Source organism: Canis aureus, chromosome 34, assembly GCF_053574225.1.
Source record: "Canis aureus isolate CA01 chromosome 34, VMU_Caureus_v.1.0, whole genome shotgun sequence".
Lineage (NCBI taxonomy): Eukaryota > Metazoa > Chordata > Mammalia > Carnivora > Canidae > Canis > Canis aureus.
In genome coordinates, this window is record NC_135644.1 from 16637626 (window position 1) to 16662735 (window position 25110).

The window sequence follows — 25110 nt, forward strand, 5'->3', positions numbered from 1 at the left end:
TCAATAAAAGAACTATTTATTTACAAACTATTTAAAACTATTTCTTTACAAAATAAATGTATTCTTCCCAAAACTATATTGCAATTATTTATAAAATAGTGCCCAAAACACTTATTACATAGTGATTGATATACTCCAGAGTTAATGTAATTTTTAGGTTTTACAGAAATGATCACTTAAACATGACAAGTTTAAGGGTTGTAATTTATGAGAGTTGACTTACATTTGGAGCTATTTGATAATTTTTTAAACCAGATTTTTATAACTAAAAAAACAGTATTTTATTATTCCATAATAGAATCTTATTCTTTTAAATAATACTTTCAAAACATTAAATGGTGCTGCATAAATTCTTTATTAAAGCCAACATGATACACTATTTAATATCTGCACTAATTTACAAGCATTAGGTACAAAATAAACATATTTACAAACCAGATACATTTTGATTACAATTTTAAATATAATTTTTAGAAAAGTGGCAATAAAATCTTAGATAAATGAGTTTTTCCTTAATCATTAAAAAATTCTTTCTTAAAAGATTTTTCTGTAAATGTAAAAACTATTCCGTGCCTTATGGCAGGCGACTAGTATCTTTAATCTTGAGATATCTTTAAATAGAAATCCAGTTCAACTCAAGATCAACTCATTACTTCCCAAAGTCCCTGTAGGGTGAATCCATCCTTCAATTTCTCTATTGCAAGCCCCAGTTCTTCTGAAAATACAGGTTCACGATCTTGTTGCTTTTTGGGAGGTAAGAGGATGAGATGGGAATATAGAAGGTGGGCAAGGAAGAAGAAAAAAACAAAAAATAGGTTTCACATAAGTTTTGTGAATACTAAATTGTTGGAATATAGAAAGTTTTTTTCATATACTATAGATAAAATGTCCTTACCTTATTGCCATCAGCAAAATATGCCTATAAGACAAAGAAAATTATATTTCACATACTTGACATATAATAGGTTAGTGAACTAAGGAACAGGTAATTTACAGGACAATTACGTAACTAAGTGTATTTTACATTGTTACAGTTTTTCTAATGGTCTTAGCACTTAATCTTTACTATGCTAGTAGCAGATTTCACTTCTTCTGTCAGTCATTAGTAATGATTACAAGAGTTATGCTTTGAGCTCCAAAATATTTGTTTTGTAATAAGTATACAATTTGGATTGTTAACTTGAAAGGAGATAAAAAGAATGATCTAGAAGCTATAAAATGTCATCTCTACTTTTGTTCAGAAGAAGGTGCTGGCAAAACAAAAAGCAATCAGTACTTCAATGTGTCAGCAAATGCTGTAGTTTATAATTAAATATTTTACACTAATTTCAGACTTGCTTAAAAATATTTATTTCCAGAGAGGTATATTGGTCAGATTTATACACTACACTACATAGAAAGCATTGACATTATTTTTGCTATAAAATAATACAAATTTGGAAACAGGAAAGCTCATTGTTCAAATATTCTTTTTAAGATCATATACCAATAAATTGAAAGGAAGTCCATCTTATAAAGATTAATTATGAAAACTATAGATTTTAAATTAACTATTTAACCTGTTCTATTATTCTAAGGTATGAAAATTTTTTCACAGATCTGAAATCCTTTGAATTATTTTGTTCTCAAACTAGTTCCTAGTTTGGTAATTTAAAAGTAATTTCACACAAAGAAAAAATCCTTAACTTAAAAAAAATTACTTTCCAACTCATGTTTAAGATAACTCTCAAAAGTTGCAAGTTCCATGGTGTTTTACACACTTAAGCCATTACTTAATTAAATCTGACTCAGATAAAATAATCATAATAAATTTAGTAGTTTTTTGTCATGCTCACCACAAAAGCGTCTGTATGATCATCAGAGTCAATTTCTACATCATCTTGAATCTGTTCAACCGTCAGAGCTTCAAGGGGCTGAGGCTAAAAATCAGCAGACGTTAAAATGTATCAAGGAAAAATAAATAAATAAAATGCATCAAGGAGACAATATTAATTAAACAAATAATTTTAGTAAAATATGCTGTGAGAATTGTAAATACTTATAAAAGTATAAAACAATTGAAAACTACTCAAGTCTTAGAAAAATCACATTTATATTCTATTAAAACTAACTTTAGTAATAAATCAGTTAAACCTAAGCTTTTAAATCTGAAGTCAATATCATCAGAAGTATTAAAATGACAAATTTACTAATCTTAATATGATAGAGATATCCTTAGAGAAGAAACTCTCAGTGAACTTTATCTTATTTTCTTTCACATGTTTTTTAAAAAACTAAGTTTGGATAATAGCAAATTTTCAATTTCATTTTACTCAAAATAGTCATTAAATAGAATTTGTGAAAAGTAAAAGAACTAAGATTTAGATGGACTATCCCAATGGTAAAGCAGAGTAAAATATGGTGCTGATATTAATTCATTATTTTTCAAATGTTTTAGTATCTTGGTATGTTAGGCACTATGCTAACACTAACATGGGTAAAAAGTCCCTGCCCTACTCATGAGAGGTTTGTAATCTAGGGCAGGGGGAGTGGAGCAAAGGATAAAACACAATTATGAGTAACTAAATATTAGGTTGAAACATGAAATTATCATTTTTGTGAGTCAGAAATGGTCAAATATTAATAATATCATGGTTCAACCTATGAAAAGTAGGTTCAACCCTTGAAAAGTAGTTGTAACAAATGCAATATCTATTATAATAAAAAGTTTAGAGACAGCACAACTTCTGGCTTGTGAATCCCAGAAACTTTTATGAAGAAAAGACTGGTACGTAATCTACGTCTTTTAGGATGACAGTGACTTCCATAGGTAGGATTAGGGAAAAAGGTATTTCTGGCAGAGGGAACCAGCATCAACAAAACTGAGAAACCACAGAATGTGGTTGAAGAATGATGAATAATCCAGTGTGGTCAGATAAAAGAGTCCAATGAGACAGAAGCAGCTATGCAGGGCTATCATACTGAAAAATCCCAACGAGCATCATTCACAGTAGTCTATGTGTACTATGTTCTTATAGTTGGGCAGTGTGCAGCCTGCATAAACAGACATGGTGGCTGTGATGTAGGCTGGTGTCTACTGAAATTCCTTAATACCAGCCCAAAGAATTCAGACTTTATCTATAGTTAATTTGTGGGAGGGTATGTAGAGTAGAAGTGTATTGCTTGACAAGAGTGATCTGATCCCCTCATCTGAAGATAGCCTCAATGTTTCAACCACGTTGAGTTGTGTGACTGTGAACAAGTAACCTAACCTAGCTAAGCCTCATCTCTGTAACTGTGAGATAAAGATAATAATAATACTATACTTCATAGTACTGTTGGGAGGATTAAATGAAACGATGCATATAAAGTTCTTAGAGCAGTGAATGGGAATAGTAGGGTGTTCAAAGCAGTCTTTCAACATCTATGAATATTCACTAAGCCCTATTATGTGCTAGTTCTGATTGCTAGAGATATAGTGGTTAAAGAAAATAGATGAAAATCCCTGACTTCATGGAGATTATTTATAGTGGAGAAAACTGATGAGTGTTACTAAAAATAAAGCAAGCAAGCAAGCAAGCAAGCAAGCAAAGATAAGGAACAAAAAAATGATGGAGGCTGCTGTTTTAGATGGTAGTCAGGGAAGACCTCCCTGAAGAGGTAGCTTTGGAGTAAGGGCTTACATGAGATGACAGAGTGAGTTATCATGCTGGTTATTATTATGTACTGGGGGCCAGTAAAGAAGAGAAGAAATGAAAGGTAGAGGCACTCATGTGCCTGGTATTTCATGGATATGATCAATAACTTCGTGACGATTATCTTAATTTTAGAATGAGAAAACTGAAGCTCAAATCTGCCTTGAATTACAAATTAATGGTGAATTTGGGACTACAGTCAGGCTTGCCAGGTTCCAAGGACCATGCATGTTCTACAATATTATTATGGAAGCAAAAGTAATAACAATAACTGTAGTTAGAATGAAAAGAAAGGAATAGAAAAAGGGAGTAGACTGGATGATTGAATGTATAAAATAAAATAATCAGGAACATAAAAAATGAAATCTCTGAGGTTTTGAGCACAGCTGACTTTATTAATGCTAAATATAAATAAATGGAAAATAAGTAAATTATGTACATCCTGATGTATCAGCAGGATGGTGCTTTTGAGAAAAATGATAGCATTTTAGGTATGCCAAGTTTGAGATACTCAAGTGTCAGTGTATCTTATAGACTTGGAAAATTATTTACCTAATTAAATTACTAGGATAAACTTTTTTTTTTTTTTTAAAAGACTTTATTTGAGAGAGCGTGAGAGAGCACAAGCAGAGAAGAGGGGAGGCTCCTGCAGGAGGCCTGACATGAGGCTCAATCCCAGGACCCTCGGATCATGACCTGAGCCAAAGGCAGCTGCCCTACCGACTAAGCCACCCAGGCACCCCTAGGATAAACTTTTACTTTATTTTTTAAAGATAGATAGATAGATAGATAGATAGATAGATAGATAGATTCATTCATTCATTCATTCATTCATTTATGATAGACACAGAGAGAGAGGCAGAGGGAGAAGCAGGCTTGAGACTCGATCCCGGGACTCCAGGATTGCACCCTGGGCCAAAGGCAGGGGCCAAACCGCTGAGCCACCCAGGGATCCCCAGGATAAACTTTTAAATGAGAAAATTCAATTTAGGTTATTTGGAATGCTCATTTATGTGAATATACTCAAGAATATTTAGAACCATACTGATCTGAGAGAATGTGTCAAGACCAGAATAAAAGATATGGGAGTCATCTATAGCAGTATAGGCTGAAGAAACTGAAGGAGGGGTGATACTGCAAAGGAATACACAAAGAAGGCAGAGTGAAAGGGAGAGTGGTGAAAGCAGCACAGGGTGGGAGGAAAACATAAAAGGATGATTAAGACATGGAAAACATGAGTGTATGTATAACACGGCACAGCAACCCAGAGAGAAGTTTCAGCTGGAAGGGAAGGGGAATGAATATATAGAGAATATTACAGGGAGAGAAAACACTATCAAGCAGTGCTACTGGGCAAAAAGGGTCTGTTTGAAGTCAGAGGGTGTGAATTTGAACTTAGCTGCCCAGCGTATTTCCTGATCTTCTCTGGTCACACGTTGCAGTCCAAGAGAAGAGATACAGATAATATGGGTGATAGGGCTCCACATGCTGAGTACCAGCAGCGATGCTGCTGAAAGAGTGGGTGGCAAGGGCACCATAATAGTGAGGGTGCCTGCAAAAGAATAGACAGCAAGGGAACCTGTGATAAGAGTGGTCAGTGAGGGCACCAGAGACAGAACCTCTAGCAGGAGTACCACTGATAGAGCCGATAGTGAGGACATCCCTCTAATGCAGTGGCTGGTGAGGACACCAGTGACAGACCAGATGACAAGGGTCCCCTCTGGAGAGGCTAAAGAGTAAAGTCAAAGGAGGGATGATGTGCCTGGAGAGTGGGGTGGGTTTGGGAAAACCCAGAGATCACAAGGAAAGCAAAGAGCAGAAATATGAACATGATATTAAACATATTTTATAACCAATCTGGCAGTCATGAGGAAGGTAAAGAGCAGACACGTGGGTGTGATATTCAAAATATTTCATAATTGGTATGGCACAGGCACTGACGAATAGGGGGTGGACCAGGGCACACGGAGAGAGCAGACTCCTGGAGCTGCTGTACTGTGGGGCTCTGTGGGAAAAGCCTGGTGCCTGTGAGGCCTGTAAGGTTTGTCCAAATGCAAGTGGGAGGCAGAAGTGGAATAAAAGTAAAGCAGAGTGAGAGACTGACATTTGTCCACATCAGCGGAGTCTTGCACATGGATACCTGTCTCTGGGTAAACTGCTCACCCAGAAGGGTGGGAACGAATGACGAAGCAACCAGCGAGCAGACAGGTGGCGCCGACTGCGGATGGCCAAGAGGTCACGCTCACTGAACACAGTCTGTATATGAATCATTTTAAACACGGTTCAGAATGAAACTGTAGGCAGTGTGTTTATATCTGAATTTCATAGATTGTGTAAAAGCAATTCAGCAAACCCTGTGTTTTACATACGGAACAAACTACCTTTTCTTCCATCTCATAATCCACTCCAAATATCGGACTAGCAGAATAGACCTTGTGAAGTGAGTTGATTTCCTTAACTGATTCTTGTAGTTTTTCCACAGGATCTATTTTAAAGCCAAGAACATATCCTCCACTCTGTAAGAAAAAAATAATGAAAAAACAAAAAACAAGCCTGAGGAATGGTATTCACAGTATAGGATAAACTAGCTCTAATGTCCTTATTTCAGAGCACCACAGGTAAGCTGGTTTTTTAATTAAGATTTTTGTGATGAAACACGTAAAGCATACACAAAAATAGAAAAAAAGAGCACAATAAGTATCCATGTAGTTATCTTCCAGCTTCAACAAGTAGAAATATATAGTCAACTTTTTAGCCTGCAGTTTTCCCAAATCTCCTCCCCTTGCCTACTCAGGATTATTTTGAAGCATATCCAGATATCCTATCATTTCATCTGTAACTATCAAAGGTGATATTTTAAGATAAAAAAATACTGTAGATTGTGAAGGCCAATGGAACTAAGTTTTTTTTGAGCTAGACCTTGAAAAGGAGTAGACCATATCGTAAAAGAAGAAAGGGAATGGCCCAGCTGAGGCTAATTCCTTGAAGAATTCGGAAAGAAACTTGACCATGACAGGTTGTTGTTAAAGAGTGTTAAAAAATTAAATCGCATACTGTGAAAGGTGAGACCATATGCTTTAGGTTGAGAGCATATACTTTCGAGTTCAAATTCTAGTTTTACAACTAGAAATTTACAAATTTACTAACTACATGATGCTGAGAAATATACTTTCCTTAATCTTTTAAGCCTCAATTTTCTAACCATAAAACAGTTACCAAATTGTTGTATTAAATAAAATAATGTATATATGACATTTGATACAGTTCCTGGAACACAGTAAGCACTCAGTAAATGGAAGCTACAAATCTGCAGGCAAGGGGAAAGGAATAGACATTCATATTTACATTCAGAGTTTAGAAGAGCAGTGATTTTACAAATAAGTAAATGTTTTATTTAAATGTATTTCTGCAAAGATCTGGCCTAATGAGGCACAGCAACTATAATTAGATACAGTATAATCTGCATATGAGGGTATAAAATCCCAGTGGCATGTGTGTGTATATTTGTATATGACTGTGCTATTCAATGACATTCTTGTGAATCAGTCAGACCTGAATCAAAACCTATCCTCACCACTTACTAGTTGTGAGACTGTAGGCAAGGTTCCTAACTTCTCTAGGCTTCAGTTTCCTTTGAATATAAAATGGGGAGAAATAGTAACTGTATCATAGGGTGTGTAAAGACTGAGATAATGCATGAAAAGTACAGTGACTTTGTCATTAAAAATGATCATAATGATAATAATGGTTATGTATACCCAACAAAGAAACATAAGCAAGATTCTTCCTGTGTGGACAATTACTATATATGACTTTAAACTCTTTATTTAACTTCATGTCACAACTAACAATCTTCTTAGATATAAACTGCTTTACTATATAAATAAAACTAAAAATAGAGACTGTCATAGTTTAAAAAATCTATTAAAGATTAATACAATTATAAAATATCTTACCTGCTGAGAGCTTTCTATGACAAGAGCTAAACCAAATTTTGAATCTCTAATCTTGATTGAACGCTAGATGTAAAATGAAAAAGAAGAAAATGCATGCTTTTATGATCTGATAGTAGTGATTCTTCAGCACAAACAAGTTTTCAACTTGTACACAGTAACTGTGTACATAATCTAAAGGACAGAATTCTCCCTCTTTCCTTCATTATATTCCCATAGAGATCAAATAAATGAAAATGTTCATACTAGAAGTAGGCAGCAAACTTGTAAGGTAATGCAAAGAAGACATCTCTGAAATACGCACAAAGTTATGACTCACATATCCCCCACAATCAGGGAGTCTAAAACTTTTCTGAGTATTTTAAACCAGAGGCCAGCAATCTTTTAGTACTGGAGAGCCAGTGTCTTTTGTGGTTCCCAAGGCTGAGTTAGTTTTTAAAAGTCACATGAATATGACTGTCCTAGTGACAGACTGTGATGATATCAGGTTGCAAGTTGTTTGGACCAGGCTGGATTCATTCCAGGGGCCATGGTTGGTAACTGTATTCTTAAATAACAAAAAGCGTCCTATTTGAAGAACAAAAAGCACAAGGTTGTTTACTACTCTGTAAATTTTTTTTTAGTATAATATGTCAGGCAATGTATGTAAATCATACAAAACAGCAATGAACAATACAGACAGCAGTTTATCAAATACCTATGTAGCCTCAGTCTCATCTTCCCAGCCACGGTTATATATTCCTCCTTTTCTTTAGATGGCCAGAAACCATTTTCTTCCTATCAGATTCTAGGATTTCCTGCTTAATTCTACCAGACTGAAAACTCCTTTTTGACAGGAACTGTGTACTTGTTAATGATCTTCATGTCTATATCGCTAGCACCTAGCAGAGTAGGTGATAAATATTTAGCAAAGGAATGATCTGGATTTTCAAGTAACTCAGATATCAAACAATTTAGCCAAAGATAGGCTTGGGAATAGTTTGCAAAGAATCATCCTTCTTGTAAACTAAAAGGTCTTTTAAAAAAGGACATTTTCCAGCCATCACATACATTGTGTCTACTCAATAAATTTTTGTTAATGAAACTGCTTAGTGTTAAGACTACTTATATCCCACAATATGGGCAATTATCATAGAAAAACGACACAGGATTTTCATTGGCTATTTCTTTCTTTCTTTTTTTTTTTTTAAAGATTTTATTTATTCATGAGAGACACAGTTTGAGAGAGAGGCAGAGACCCAGGCAGAGGAAGAAGCAGGCTCCCCACAGGGAGCCCGATGCGGGACCCGATCCTAGGTCCCCAGGATCACGGCCTGGGCCAAAGGCGAGCACCAAACCGCTAAGCCACCCAGGGATTCCCTTCATTGGCTATTTCTATGTTTCATCTAACTTGCACTATTTCCTATACGTAATTTCCTTATGTAAAATGAAATTCTTCAGTTTATTAGAGTTTACTATTTGTTTCACTGAATCACATACTTATAGTAGTAGCAACAGCAAAAAGAACCACCTTTACTCTCAAAACAAATCAGTCTCAGACGTAGTTAGTTCTTACTCTGGATTTTAACAGCTTTAATTGAACTTAAGCTAAAATCATTATCACTAAAACCTATCTTGATTCCTTTCACCAAACCTGTTGTATAAATCCAGCTTGTATTACGTGCTGTATTTGAATATAGTGAAAACAGCTCATTCACAGAATTTTTTTTTTCATTCACAGAATTGAAGAATTCATTCTGGCTTTATTTTATTTTTAAAGATTTTAATTATTTATTTGAGACAATGAGTGAAACAGGGAGACGGAGAGAGAATCTGAAGCCAATTTTGCACTGAGCACAGCGCCCAACGCAGGGCTTGACCCCACAGACATGAGATCATGACCTGAGCTGAGACCCAAGAGTTGGACACTTAACTGAAGCCACCCAGGCACCCCTTCATTTTGGCTTTAAAGGCAGAAAGTGTTGGGATGCCTAGTGGCTCAGTGATTGAGCATCTGCCTTCAGCTCAGGGCATGATCCTGGAGTCCCAGGATCGAGTCCCACATCGGGCTCCCTGTATGGAACCTGCTTCTCCCTCTGCTTATGTCTCTGCCTCTCTCTCTCATGATAAAAAAAAAAAAAAAAAAAAAAAAGGCAGAAAGTGTCAACAGAGTCAAAACAATGTGTGTGATCTGTGTGCCAAAGCCATGCAAAGAACCACTATATATACCTGCTTCATAAAAAGGTTATGGAAAACCTTAGTAGCTAATGCCTTCTGACTGGAATCTAAGAAGGACATATCTTAAAACAAAACAAAACAAAACAAAAAAACTGACACATCTTAATCTGCATGGTGACTATTAAAAACTTTAAAATCCAGTATATTTCTTTTTTTCTCAAAATTTTATTTATTTGAAGGTGGCGGGGGGGGGGGGGTAAGAGTGAGAAGCAGTAGGGAGCCCCGATGCAGGGCTCAATCCCAGGACCCTGGGATCATGACCTGAGCTGAAGGCAGATGCTTAACCCACTGAGCCACCCAGGTGCCCCTAAAATACAGTATATTTCTCTCTTAATAGTAAATTGATAATGGTTGGATTTCCCTTGAATGTAAGTACAACTGGGTCTTTTCTATGTTGAAATTATAAATTATCAACATTTTATTTTTTTAATTTTATTTTTTTAAAAGATTTTATTTATTTATTCATGAGAGACAATGAGAGAGAGACAGAGACACAGGCAGAGGGAGAAGCAGGCTCCATGCAAGGAGCCCGATGTGGGACTCGATCCCAAATCCCGGGATCACGCCCTGAGCCGAAGGCAGATGCTCAACCGCTGAGCCACCCAGGTGTCCCAAATTATCAACATTTTAAAAGTCTGCTCTCAGCAACACTGCTGCCACTTAAAAAGGGAGAAAGAATTCATTTAATCCTGAAAATTGTAGTATTTATTTATTTATTTATTTATTTATTTATTTATTTATTTTTAAAGAATTTATTTATTTATTCATAGACACAGAGAAAGGCAGAGACACAGGCAGAGGGAGAAGCAGGCTCCACACAGGGAGCCCAACGTGGGACTCGATCCCAGGTCTCCAGGATCACACCCCAGGCTGCAGGTGGCGCCAAACCGCTGCGCCACTGGGGCTGCCCAAATTGTAGTAATTACTGAACATAAATTATTCATTCTACATTGAAATAAAGTCAGCAAAATACATGTACTTACAATTTGTAGATATGGTATACTGACGTTAAAACTGTCATTCATATTTGCATGCCACACAATTCTCACATTGGTAATAAAAAAGGTTCCTAAATTTCCCTGGAAAATATGAGATATATCAATGACCATTTGTTTGAATACTCTTTATTTTCTAAACACCAGAATAGTTCTGATTATCATGGTAGCAGAGAATACTAGAATTGAGTAGCATGGAGTATTAATGACTTCATTATTCACTGGACGGAAGAACAATTAGATGACTGAAAGCCTGGATTCTGAAGTTAGATTCTAAAAATTTATACCATCAATACTTACCAGTTTTCTGACCATGGGAAAATTTGTTCTTGGTGCACTGTGTCCCATGTAAAATGGAGATTTGATTAAATAACCCCCATAAATAAAGCCCTTATCACAGTGTCTGGCACATAGTAAGCATTCTGCAAGTGTTAGATCTTATTACAACTATTGTTCCAAACCTGGCATAAGACAAGGGAGTTGTGGTAAGAGAAAGACAAAACATATGATAACCCCCATTAGTTCACAAGAGATTTTTATGGCTCTTTAACACTGACTATAAATCAAAACTGTTTTCCAATTATATGGCCCCTAAACATCTACTCAAAATTACTCCAGTGTGATAGCTAAATGGTCTAAAAAATCTTTAGGACCTAATAATACATGGTACCAAAATGAGCCACCTCTACCTTTTATCTCTATCATTATCTACCTTTACCTCCACCTCCTTCTTACCATATACTGCCAGAGGAATTTATTTTATACTTTGAGATTGGGTATAAAACATTAACTTACAAACCCCAAACCTGAAAAGCTTTCTTCTGGGATGGCCAGGTGTGAAACATCAGAAAAGACCACCTATTTTTTTTTTTTTAAGATTTTATTTATCTGAGAGAGTGAGTGAGAGACAGAGAGAGAGAGAGAGTAGGGGAGCAGAAGGAGAAGCAGACTCCCCGCTGAGCAGGGAGCCCAAAGTGGGCTCGATTCCAGGACCCCAAAATCATGACCTAAGCTGAAGGCAGATGTTTAACGAACTGAGCCACCCAGGAGCCCCCTCTTTTTTATTTTATTTTTTTATTTTGTTTTATTTTATTAAGATTTTATTTATTTATTCATGAGAGACACAGAAAGAGAAAGACAGATACATAGGCAGAAGGAGAAGCAGGCTCCATGCAGGGAGCCCGATGTGGGACTTGATCCCAGGACTCCAGCATCATGCCCTGAGCTGAAAGCAGATGCTCAACTGCTGAGCCACCCAGGTGTCCCAAGACCACCTATTTCTTAATTATAATTAAGTTAATAAACACACGTGTAAGTGTATGTTTCCCTCCTCTACTCTCATCTTGCAAAAATTTGTTATACAAAAATTTTAACTCCCTTATTCCTGGCCCACGTCCCATTACATAATACTAAGTCTAACTTTATAAGCAATCATTATTTATGTCACCACTTCTTTTCTCTTATTTTAAAAGAAGACAGCAACCTGCAAAACTCTCAAGGATCTTTTTAAAAGATTAAGAGGGCATATTTTATTTTCAGGAAACATGTTAGGTTGACAATAACATCTCTATTTTCAGTAAAATACTTCTGATAATCCAATCTTAATTAATTTAAACTGTGAGGTGTGGTGCTAGATGGTAAGGATCTAACTATGAACAGAATAATTCCACCCCTACCCTTATAAAGCCTACAATCTAATGTGGGTACAGGCAAGCTCTGCATTTTAGAGCAGGAATAATTTTTTTAAGGTTTTATTTATTTATTCATTAGAGACACAGAGACATAGGCAGAGGGAGAAGCAGGCTCCCTGCAGGAAGCCTGATGTAGGACTGATCCCAGGACCCCCATCTGACCTGAGACAAAGGCAGTCACTCACAAGCTACACAGGCACTCCCAGAGCAGGAATAATTTGAAGTGGTAATTAAGTACAGATTGTAAGCAACACACAGAAGGAACCTTACAAAAAGTGACATCTAAGCTATGACCTAAGGTCATATCATATCAAGGGATCTGTAAACTATGGTCAATGGGATAAATCCGGCCTGCTGCCTCATTTTGTATGGCCCAGAAACCAAGAATAAGTTTTACATTTTTAAATGGCTGGAAAAAAGTCAAGAGAATAGTAATTCACGAAACATGGATATTGTATGAAATTCAAATTTCAGTGTCCATTGTCAAGTTTTATTGAAATATAGCCATGCTCACTTGTTGCTATGGCTAGTTTCACACTACAATGCAAGTCTGAGAAGTTATGACAGAAATGGCATGACCTACAAAGCCTAAAATATTTACCATCTGGCCCTTTCAAGTAAAAAGCTTACTGATTCCTGACGAGGACTATTTAGATGTAGAACTGTCTATATACTTTAGAACCATTATCAGAGTTTAACACTAGAACTTCTCAAATGAGCAGAATTTAATTACAATTTAAGTTTATGATTCAATATTTAGCAAGAAGCTCTTCATTCAAATGCTACAGCTTTACCTCCGTGGTTATCAGTCTAACATAGGTTGTAATATACACAAAGCCTGAAAACTACTTAGGTAAGAGAAAATTTTTCTTTAGAAATTGATGTGTTACTTATTCCCACTTATATGTTTCAGCTGGTTATAGCTTCAAGACCAAATGAGAAGTTATGATAATGAATGTAGGAATCACCAAATGAATTGTATGTTTAATTCCATAAAGACCAGACTTTCTTTTTTAAAAATATTTTAAGTAATCTCTACACCCAACATGTGGCTTGAACTCACAACCTTGATCAAGAGTAGCATGCTCTTCTGACTGAGTTGGCCAGCCACTCCCATAAAGACCAGATTGGAAAGCTTCCATGACTGTCCACCCCATGGCTCTCTTCCATCAGCATAAGTTATCAAGATGTGGAGGGTAGGGTATGTGCAGCATGTGGGGAAGAACATAGTTCTCAGATAAACCAGATGTATGAAGTCACTTAATTCTTTGGGGCCTAACTTTTTAATCTGTAAGTGAATGAAGACTGAACTAGATAATCTCTAAGGACCACTCCAGCTGTAAATTCTATAATAAATGTTGCTAAAAAGAACACAAAACCATAAAAATATGAAAATCAGAATATTATCTTATATCAAGAGCTATAATGCTAATTTATCAAGAGATATAATGTTAATTTTAACAGTTAAGTGAATATACAAAACTCAATGATAAATGGAAAAATGATGGACCCAAAAGGTTCATTAGCTTTTTGTACAATACCTGATCACTGGATAAATTCCATACTCCATTGATTTTATCATATACATGTTCTTGTGGTAATAATCTTAGTTGCTTATTTTGAATTAGTGCACTTCTCAATTTAAAATCACGATACATTTTAGAAGTCTCATATGCTCTATAAAAAAGAAGAAAGACCAATCTAAACTGAAAATGTGGTTTTCCTAGGTTATGATTACTTATCTACCAAAATATACAGTTGTTAATACATAGGTGAGTCACTCAAATAATTATCACAATAAATTTAAAAATTTGCTTTTCAATAAATTTTGGTGTCACAGTCTTTAAAGACTTTATCATTTTAGTGTAGTATTTACATGGTTTATCTCAGTAACCTATGTTTAGAAGTCTTTTTTTTTTTAAGATTTTATTTATTTATTCATTAGAGAGACACACACACACACACACAGAGGCAGAGACACGGGCAGAGGGAGAAGCAGGCTCTCTGCAAGGAGCCTGATATGGGACCCGATCCTGGATCCAGGATCACACCCTGAGCCGAAGGCAGACGCTCAATCGCTGAGCCACCCAGGTGTCCCTAGAAATCTAATTTTTAAGACATGTATCATACAGCACAAATGAAAAGAAAGATTTTCTTTCTAAGCTGAAAAACAGCTTAGAGAGAAAAACATTTTATTGCATGAAAAACATGCAAATGCTTGCATATAATAGACATGGAAATTATGTTTCCTATCACAATGCTTCCGTTTCTGTTTTAGTCAAAGACACCCTTTGTCAAAGGCACAATTGGGAGTCCAATTACTTTTCTCATTGCAACTGAAAGCATTACACTCTATACAGAAAATTGGAATGAATCTGTACCAACTCCAAAAGGAACCCTAGGACAGTGTGTATCTGTGTGCAACACACACACACACACACACACACAAATATGTTTTCTCTCCATGCCTTCCTACTGATAAATAATACAAAAGAAAATTGTGTATTTGTTATTATGTTAATTAGTTTTTTTAAAGATTTATTCATTTGAAAGAGAACAAGAGAAAGAGAGCACAAATGGGGGGTGGGCAGAGCAAGAGGGAGGAGAGGAACAGAAAGAATCTCAAGCACCCTCTCCACTGAGCATGGAGCCCCATTGTGGAGTTCAATCTCACAACCCTGAGATTATGGCCAGAGCCAAAATCAAGATGCTTAACTGAGCCACCCAAGTGCCCCCATTTAGTTTTACTACAATTTTTGGATGAGTTTTATTATAACATTTTATTAATTATCATATTACCCCACAAAATTACAGGCTAACTTACCAATTTAATAAAACGAAAGGATTTTCTTAGCCTGAATAACTTCAGAAGTCATTTATATACATCATAATATTGTTAAATTTGTGATTTTTACTTTAATTAACCTAATATATAAATTGTGAAAGAGGAGGATTTGAACATTTGTCTATAAATCTTAATTTCTTTTAGTGCTGTAATCATCAATGTTTAACCAGCAGACAAAATAGAAACTACTAATGTGATAAGAGTTATTTCTGGGGGAACACTTATTTTTATACTATTGAAGAAAAGCAGCTTCTATGCTCCCTTCATACTCCTCTTTATATTACATCTCTAAGTAAAGTGAAATAAAGAGCTAGAGTTTATTTTATTTTATTTTTTTTTAATTTTTATTTATTTATGATAGTCACAGAGAGAGAGAGAGAGAGAGGCAGAGACACAGGCAGAGGGAGAAGCAGGCTCCATGCACCGGGAGCCCGATGTGGGATTCGATCCTGGGTCTCCAGGATCGCGCCCTGGGCCAAAGGCAGGCGCCAAACCGCTGCGCCACCCAGGGATCCCAAGAGCTAGAGTTTAGATATATGTCCAACAGAACTGAAAAATATTCATAGTAGCTAAAAAGTGGAAACAATATAAATGTTCATCAATGATTAGTAAGTAAAAAAATATCTTCATACAATGTAAAACTATTTAGCTATAAGTAGGAATGAAGCACTGATACATGCTACAACATAGATGATCACTGAAAACATTATGCATGTAAAATAAGTCAGATATTAAAGGCCACTATGTTGTATGCTTCCATTTATATTAAGTGTCCCAAATAGGGGAATCCTTAGAGAGAAAGAAAGTAAATCAGTGGTTGCCAAGGGTTATGAAGAGGAGAGAATAGGGAGGGACTATAGAGACTATAGGGCTATACGAGTTTGTTTATAGGGTGATAGAAATATTCCACAATTGGGTAGTGATAATAGCTGCACAATCTTGTAAGATACTGAAATTATCAAACTTTAAACTTTAAAATTTTGTTACATGAATTATATCTCAAAAAATGTAAACCGTTATGTATATTTGAAAATCATCAACAAGGGCAGCCCGGGTGGCTCAGTGGTTTAGCGCCACCTGTGGCCCAGGGCGTGATCCTGGAGACCCGGGATCTAGTCCCACGTCGGGCTCCCAGCATGGGGCCTGCTTCTCACTCTGCCTGTGTCTCTGCTACTCTCTCTGTGTCTCTCATGAATAAATAAATAAAAATCTTAAAAAAAAAAAAAAAGAAAAAATCAACAAAATGCAAAATCAAATAACAAACTAGAAAACTGAGAAATAAATTTGCAACATATATGACAGATAAGAGTATAACTTAGAAATTTATCTTTTAAGATTTATTTATTTATTCATGAGAGGCTCAGAGAGAGAAAGGGAGAGACATAGGAAGGAGAAGCAGGTTCCTCACAGGGAGCCCAATGTGGGACCCAATCCCAGATCCTGGGATCATGCCCTGAGCCGAAGGCAGATGCCCAACCGCTGAGCCACCCAGGCATCCCAATTTAGAAATTTATAATAGAAAACTATAAATAGCCAAAAAAAAGGAGAAAAATTTCTACATCACTAGTAATAAAGAAATGCAAATTAAAACAGTATATGTATTTCTCTTTGTGAGTATAAATTTGTATATATGTATAATAAGCCTGTCATCTTAGCCAAGCTTTTAAAAAATCATAGTACTTAGGGCTGATTAAAATAAAGAGCTAAGGTGTTCACTTGGGCAACACATATACTAAAACTGGAATGATACAGAGAAGATTAGCATCCCCTGTGTGAGGATGACATGCAAATCTGTGAAGTGTTTCATATTTTCTGCAGTTCCCCAGCAAACTACCACCCTTTGTGGATTAACTCGGAGGAAATAATATGAGCACAATGTGCAGAACTGAGTAATGTAATTGTGGTATTTCATTAGAAAAATATTTCTGCAAAGCAATTTAAAACATGTGAATAAGGCTGAGTTACATCTGAATATTTATGTGCAAATATGTCATTTCTACATATCTTAGAAATGAGAAAATGTCAACCTGCATTTCCTTATAGAATTAAAAAAAAGGGGGAGGGAGGCGAAAGTAATGAAAAGAATTTAGCAAAGAGAACAACAGAACTCTTTAGGGAAAATACGTGGGTACGTCTTCTACTGCTAGTAAAATCATCCTTTCTTTTTTTTTTTTTAAAGATTTATTTATCTTAGAGAACAGAACTCTTTAGGGAAAATACGTGGGTACGTCTTCTACTGCTAGTAAAATCATCCTTTCTTTTTTTTTTTTTTTAAAGATTTATTTATCTTAGAGAAAGAGAGAGAGAGAGTAAGGAGGAGGGAAAGTGTGAGAAACTCAAGCAGACTGCACTGAGCACAGAGCCTGATGTGGCGCTCAATCTCATGACCCTGAGATCACGACCTGAGCCAAAACCGAAAGTTGGAGGTTTACTTAACCAACTGAGTCACGTAGGTGCCTCTAAAATGATCTTTTTTAATTCATTAATTGAATTATCCAACTTGGTTATCTACACTGAATGAATTCTCTATTTCACTGTAACTACCTTGGTAGTTAATTTAATAGAATCCTCAGTAGAAATTTTTACGAATCTTCAGTAGTCTTATGTATTTTATAAATACTTTCAAAGTACTTATTAAATGATAATGCAATATGTTCTTCTATATATCTTCAGGATATTGCAATTTCCTGAGCTTGGAAGAAGATAGTACCACACTTATACACTTTATCCTCTGAACCTCTAAATCATAGAATTGATATGATAAAAAATCATATTAAAATTATTCAATAATCCATAAAGTATTACCATACCTGTGTACTGCAATCACAGAAGTAAAAAGTCTAGGACTTCCAGGAACCAAATTTGTAAATATAAACTCAAAACGGGTACTGTTACATTTTGTTAGTATATAAAGAGCTTCAGTTTGGCCTCGTAATTTCTGTAAGGAAAAATTTATTTAGAAGTTCAGATTTCAAGAGCAATTTCTTATTTACAGTGAAAACAAAGTCCAATATCAAATATTTAATGTTTCTTCACTATATATATTTTAATAAGATTTTTCAGACTTACAGAGTTAGCAGTCCTTGTTGTAATGTTCAATATGCAGTTGTAACCGATAGCTAAAATTCAAAAGCAAAGAATTTCAAGAACAGGACATAATAAACTGAGAGGAAAAAAAACCCCTCTGTATACAGAACCTTATGTTTTAAAAATTAAATATAAATTACAACTTTAAAACATTTTATGTGGGCAGCCCGGGTGGCTCAGCAGTTTAGTGCCGCCTTCAGCCCAGGGCCTGATCCTGGAGACCCGGGATCGAGTCCCACATCGGGCTCCCTGCGTGGAGCCTGCTTCTCCCTCTGCCTGTGTCTCTCTGCCTCTCCTTCTGTGTCCCTCATGAATAAATAAATAAAATCTTAAAAAAAAAAACAAAAACATTTTATGAAATTACTCCAAAGTTAAGTTAAATAATTAAAAGAAGTAGAAAGTCAATTCTGCCTCTTTGGACAAATAACATTCACAGTGTGAAAGGAAGTTTGCTTCTCTAAAATCTATATATTTACTGAACATCTTAGCACTATTACCTCAAGAGAAAAAGTTTAGCTTAGCTGGATAATCTCAAATAGTTTTAAAAAATAAGTAAAACAAAATTTAACAATGGAAAGGTTGCAGTTTTATTAGAATTTAGATCTCCCTTCTTTGAAATTAGTTGAAACAGGTCACAGCAAGTTGTCAAAGATAAGCAAAGAACAAAAACCATTCAGTGTAAAAACACTATAATCTCATGTATGTCCAACAGACAAAATGGACAGACTGAGAAACATTTCTTTTGCATAATGGTACAGTCTGTGGTTAGTCTAGGATTGCTAAAGTTTTTATCAATTTAAGTTTTCCATGTATTTCGTGATATGGCTTTTTTGGTTATCAAAAGCCACTGTGCAAGTTCACCTGACAAAGCATTTTTTTTCTCTTTAGTGTTATCTAAAAAAGATACTTACAGAGATTGACTCTGGGTAATGCCAAAGAATGCCAGATAATTCGTAAATTTGTTACTAAGAGTCTACCTAAAAGCAAACAAGCAAAAAAATAGGTTACCTAAAGTAAGGACCCATGTTTGCAGTAAAGAAAAAGGTATACGTGGAAATTCTGGCCAGTAACAGCAATAATCCCCACAGATATTTTCATACATTATCCACTGAATATGTTTATTGCTTATATCTATCCTGTGTAAGGTATACAACGCATGATTCAGAATCCCAGAGAAACAAAATCTGTTACGGAAGGGATACAGGTATTCAACGCCAACAGCTTGGTTTGACTCAAATTAACAGAGAAAACTGGGTACTGGATTTTTGTCTTGGTGGAAGTTGTTCTGGGAGTCCTAGCAGGTCAACTGAGAAAAAGCTGGGGACAATATAACTACAAAGCCATTTAGTAAAATCACATTTCTCAAAAGACTTTCATATATACACTAATCTCTGCCACAGCAGTGCTCTCCTGGAGCGCCTGGGTGGCAAAAATAAACTACTGACTAAATAAAAACAAAAAGCTTCTTCACAGCAAAGGAAACAATCAACAAAATTAAAAGGAATCTATGGGATGGGAGAAGATATATGCAAATGATATATCCATTAAAGGGTTAGTATCCAAAATCTATAAAGAACTTGTAAAACTCAACACCCAAAACCCAATAATCCAATTAAAAAATGGGCAGAAGACATGAACAGACATTTCTCCAAAGAAGACATTCAGATGACCAACAGACACATGAAAAGATGTTCATCCTTACCATCAGGGAAATGCAAATCAAAACTACAATGAGACATCACCTCACACCCATCAGAATGGCTAAAATCAACAACACAAGAAACAGCATGTTGGCGAGGATGTGGAGAAAAAGGAACCTTTGTGCACTATTGGTGGGAATGAAAATTTAGTGCATCCATTGTGGAAAACAGTATGAAGGTTCCTCAAAAAGTTACAAATAGAACTATCTTACAATCCAGAAATCACACTACTAGGTATTTACCCAAAGAGTACAAAAACACTAATTCAAAGGGATACATGCACCTCTATGTTTATAGCAACATTATTTACAGTAGCCAAGATATAGTGTCCATTTACTGATAAATGGATAAAAAAGATGTAGTATATATACATATATATACACACACACAATGGGATATTATTCAGCCATAAAAAAAAGACAATGAAATGTTGTTATTTGCAATGACATGAACGATCTAGAGAATATAATGCTGAGCAAAATAAGTCAGAAAAAGACAAATATTATATGATTTCACTGATGTGGAAGAAACAAAACAAGCAAAGAAAAAAAAATAGAGAGAGAGAAACCAAGAAATAAGCTCCTAATTATAGAGAACAAACTGATGGTTACCAAGGGCACAGGGAGGGGTAGGGTGAAACAGGTGATGAGGATTAAGGCATTGCACTCGTGATGCGTACTGGGTGATGTATGGAATTGTTGAATCATCATATTGTACACCCGAAACTAATATAACACTGTTAACTAACTGGAATTAAAATAAAAACTTTAAAAAAAGAAGAAATTCAGACTTAAATCTGTTAGCAGTGGATGTGGAGTTGGGATTTAGAATTGGAATTGGAGAGAACTGAAAATTTCTGAGAAGAGAATAATGTGATCATAGCAGTTTGGAAAGCAATGTAGACTGTTTATTTCATTACTTAGTAGCTATGTGACTTTGCAAAACTTAATTAACCTCTCTGTTCCTCAGTTTCGTTATTAAGAAAAAGGTAACAGCATCTGCTTCATTTTTTACTATTGATTTTATTATTATTAAATGATATTACACATATCATATAAAAGATTCAGACACATATTATGTAAAAGATTCAGAACAGTGACTGGCAAAGAGTAAACATTCAAAATGTTAACTATTTTTTCAATATTTGAATTCTTTACAAACCAATTTTTATGATTTATTTTATTATAGATACACTGGTTTATGTTTTGATTACACTATTTCATGTAAGTAACATTATGTCTCCATAACTGGGCTATAAGCCCAGGACACCTTTTGATTCTTTTTGGTATTTGTCTATTAGAGCATTTCAGGAAAAATTATGGAGTGGTAAGTAAAGCCACTGACCAATTCTGATTACCTGTTTTTCTGTTCTTGGTCCTACAAATCTCTAGCATTCTCACGTTGCCCCTTTCTTGCTGAAAGGCTCCATCCTATTGCTATAAACCCAGTGTCCTAGGCATGGACTTTCTCTCCGTCTTACTAACCACCAAAATATAAATTGTCCCTGTTTTTCCTAATCTCGAATACTGAAATATGGCAGTTTCATTCCTATACAGCTTCAATGTACAAAGCTAACCTGGTAATTTCATGTCAGGGTACTTGTAGTTGAAATGGATTAAATGTGCTAATCTTTGGGGGTATTTACAGTTTTAACATGCGTCTCCTGAACTTAATGCCTTAATTTGGTCATTTTCAAATTGTTGGAAAGGGAAGGAGAAAGAGGACTAGAAGGCAGGACTGCCCTTCTCATCTCTTCCTCCTCCTCCTCCTCTTTTTTTTTTTTTTCCCTACCTTCTTATTAATCAGAAGCTCTGCACACTCCTGTAAAATTCCATTTTCTGAGAATTGCTTCTGAGGTGAGTACACATACAGTTATTTTTATGAATAGGAAGACTTCAGGTACCCACTGTAATGGATACTTGGGGCCAGGGAGGTGATTTGCTCAAAGTGCTAATATAAGATTCTGTACTCAGTGATAGCTGATGAAGTGAAAGATGTTCTATTACCCATTGTCTTTGTCTGGACTGGTGGATGGACTGTCACATAAGCATTTCTGTCAGTCTGTATATGAGAACAACCAAATTTTCCCTTGGCTTCCTTAAATTCAGGTTTGTCAAGATCCAGCCATCTAGAGATTATTATTCCACCCTCAAAGGCCCAAACTAAGATTCTTGTTTGCTGCTAAACCTTCATACCTCACTCTCGCCTGGGCCTGGCCGACACTAGGAAGCATTTTGTAAGTGTGATCTAACCATGCTCTAAGGATGGGCCCTTGCCATTGACAGGATCTGCCTTAGCTAGTGGTGATGATAGTTTCCCTTCACAGGGATGAGAGGCCCACAACTAAACCTGCTGCTCACGCAACACCCCAGAGGAGACCAGGAGAAAGACCCAGAGACCAAGTGGCCATTTGAAAGGCCGCAGTGAGCATGTTTTCCCAATAAGGGTTATTGTGCAGTCTCTAGGATTCACTGATCCTTCTTACCTGAAAGAAGTCTGCTCCTTTCCACTCACTTACTCTTCTCTTCAATTTAAGAGGTTTATGACCTTTCCCCTAAAAAATACCTCTTCAGATATATGAGGCTGCACACTCATCCCCTATATTTTTCCAAAAACGACATTAGGGATACTGACAAGACCTGGTCACTGGACATTGGTTCCATGTGCAGCCGCTGTATGCAGCCTGAACTCTTTCCAAAGCTCTGGCCTTTGGGAAATTTGGTTTGAGAGGACTCTAGAGTCCAACTCTGGCTTCTGCTCAGTGACATATACAGATGTCTCCTAGGACTTTTCAGTGCTACAAACAGATGTCACAGTACAGCACTAAATTTGTTCTCTACATGTCCATCTCCAGGTATCAGTACTGGTGGATTGTGAATTACTCTTGGATTTCTTAAAAGGAAGTACGGGTCCAGGTAGCAGAGCTATGACCTAACTTATGTTCCACTACCTCATATTCTTTCTGGGGGGAGGCAGATTCAAAAGACAGATCCCTTACAAAAAGGGATCCTGGAGTTTTAACAGTTAAATTGGAGAAAGCTGATGTCAAAACTGGGACTTCCTGAAGGACCAAAGTTCTGAGGAAGAACCTGTATTCCCTGGCTATGGGTTTAATACCTACCCTTTCTCCTGTTTAAATCTGAGAAAAGTGTTATGTGGATTCAGCTCTTTCACTGTCACAATTACATTTACATATGCTGCTGTTTCATAGCTTATTCTCCAGGTAATATGATTTAACATTTGTAAATCAAACAAGAAATATAAAACATATTAGGAAATATACTCACCTCTATCCCCATTATTTCCTTTGGTGTCTTCAATTGAATCTAAACAATCAATAAGGACTTCTCCAGGTCTTGTTTTCATTTGTCTAAAATAAATACCAAGGCTTTAATAGCTACAACTATATCCACTTACAGTCTAGTTAGGGAGAGAAGAGACATTTGCATATAAAACAGCCAGCAGTAATAGATGATACAGTACCAAATGTTCATGCATCTGAAAATAAGATCTTGAGAACTTCAAGAATCCTAGTGGAACCTGAAGTGACCAGGGACATATAGAGAAGTTAAAATTAGGAGAGGTAGGATTTGGAGAAATAAGAGAGAGGGAGGAAAGTCCATGATTAAAGACCAGAAAAAAGAAATGATAAGCAAATGTGGGAAGATGGTCCTGGCTAGGGAAGAAAAGCAATGTTAAGAGGTAGTGAGAAATATATGCCACTACCTCTGAAAGCCAGTTGGACATGGGCCTTGTCCCGTGGACAGTGGAGAACCCTCAGAGCTTCTGAGTAGAAGAAAGGAGGTTGGGCAGTTATGGAAGGAAGAAGTTAAAGCAAAAGCATTGTCAGGACTTGGTAAACAATTAGATACAAGGAGTAAAACAAAATAAAGAGTGAAGAAGAGTTTGTAGTCTGATAGAATGCATTCCAAACAAACCAAACCCCCAAACAAACAAAAACCTAGTACAATATGTGGTAGAGCTTTTAAAGACATTCTCCATAGAGCTGACTCATTACTTATTGAAAATACAGAGATAATCATAATACACCTTCCCTGCTTAAGAGTCTCCCATGTCATCCCACTACCTAGAGAATGAAGTGCAGGTACGCCTGGGTGGCTCAGCGATTGAGCGTCTGCCTTCAGTCCAGGGCATGATCCTGGAGTCCCCAGATCGAGTCCCACATCGGGCTCCCTGCATGAAGCCTGCCTCTCTTTCTGTGTCTCTCATGAATGAATAAATAAAATCTTATATATATATTTATTTTTTTTAAGATTTTATTCATTTGTTCATGAGAGACAGAGAGAGAGGGAGGCAGAGGGAGAAGCAGGCTCCATGACTGGGCCCGATGCAGGACTCGATCTTGGGACCCTGGGACCACACCCTGGGCGGAAGGCAGGGGCTGAACCGCTGAGCCACCCAGGGATCCCCATAAAATCTTTAAAAAAAAAAATAAATAAAATGAAGTGCAGAATCCTCAGCCAAAGATTTTATAGTTTGGCTGCTCTACCTTTTTTTTTGGGGGGGGGGGGGGTCAGCCAAACATTTTATAGTTTGGCTGCTCTACCTTTTTTTTTTTTTTTAAAGATTTTATTTATTTATTTGAGAGAGAGCTAACAGGAGCAGGGTCAGTGAGGAGGAGGGACAGATTCCCCACTGAGCAGGAAGCCTATGGTGGGGCTGGATCCCAAGACCCTGAGATCATGACTTGAGATGAAGGCAGACACAGCCTACTGAGCCACCCAGGCATCTCCGTTTAAACTAGTTTTTAAAATTGTTTTCCTTGTGGTACAATATATAAAATAAAAGTTGCTATTTTAACCATCTTAAAGTATACAATTCAGGGGTACTAATTACATCGGTAATATTGTTGCTCTACCTGTTTGTTCCTCCATCCTCTACCTGTCAACCCTCCCTTCTAGCCAATGACATTTATACTTCCAAGACT

The 25110-nt window shown here is 36.2% G+C and overlaps 1 protein-coding gene and 1 non-coding gene across 4 annotated transcripts in view; one reads left to right on the top strand and one right to left on the bottom strand.

The window, feature by feature from the left end:
- Positions 1 to 25110, bottom strand: part of BBS5 (Bardet-Biedl syndrome 5) — a 26845-nt gene continuing 1735 nt past the window's right edge. The window contains exons 2-12 of one of the 3 annotated variants that reach the window (XM_077883120.1): positions 23450 to 23532; positions 19374 to 19439; positions 18445 to 18494; positions 18186 to 18313; positions 14072 to 14207; positions 10828 to 10923; positions 7631 to 7693; positions 6056 to 6190; positions 1836 to 1919; positions 896 to 919; positions 1 to 743 (exon numbers count right to left, since the gene is read on the bottom strand). In XM_077883120.1, coding sequence (XP_077739246.1) covers positions 642 to 743; positions 896 to 919; positions 1836 to 1919; positions 6056 to 6190; positions 7631 to 7693; positions 10828 to 10923; positions 14072 to 14207; positions 18186 to 18313; positions 18445 to 18494; positions 19374 to 19439; positions 23450 to 23532 — 967 coding nt within the window. In that variant the 3' untranslated portion in view covers positions 1 to 641. Of the gene's footprint in view, positions 744 to 895; positions 920 to 1835; positions 1920 to 5774; positions 5931 to 6055; positions 6191 to 7630; positions 7694 to 10827; positions 10924 to 14071; positions 14208 to 18185; positions 18314 to 18444; positions 18495 to 19373; positions 19440 to 23449; positions 23533 to 25110 lie in introns of those variants that run through there. The other 2 variants (XM_077883121.1, XM_077883122.1) reach the window with 2 other exon arrangements.
- Positions 17084 to 17188, top strand: LOC144304997 (U6 spliceosomal RNA). Its single transcript, XR_013372032.1, has one exon. It is a non-coding gene; the product is annotated as a U6 spliceosomal RNA (small nuclear RNA).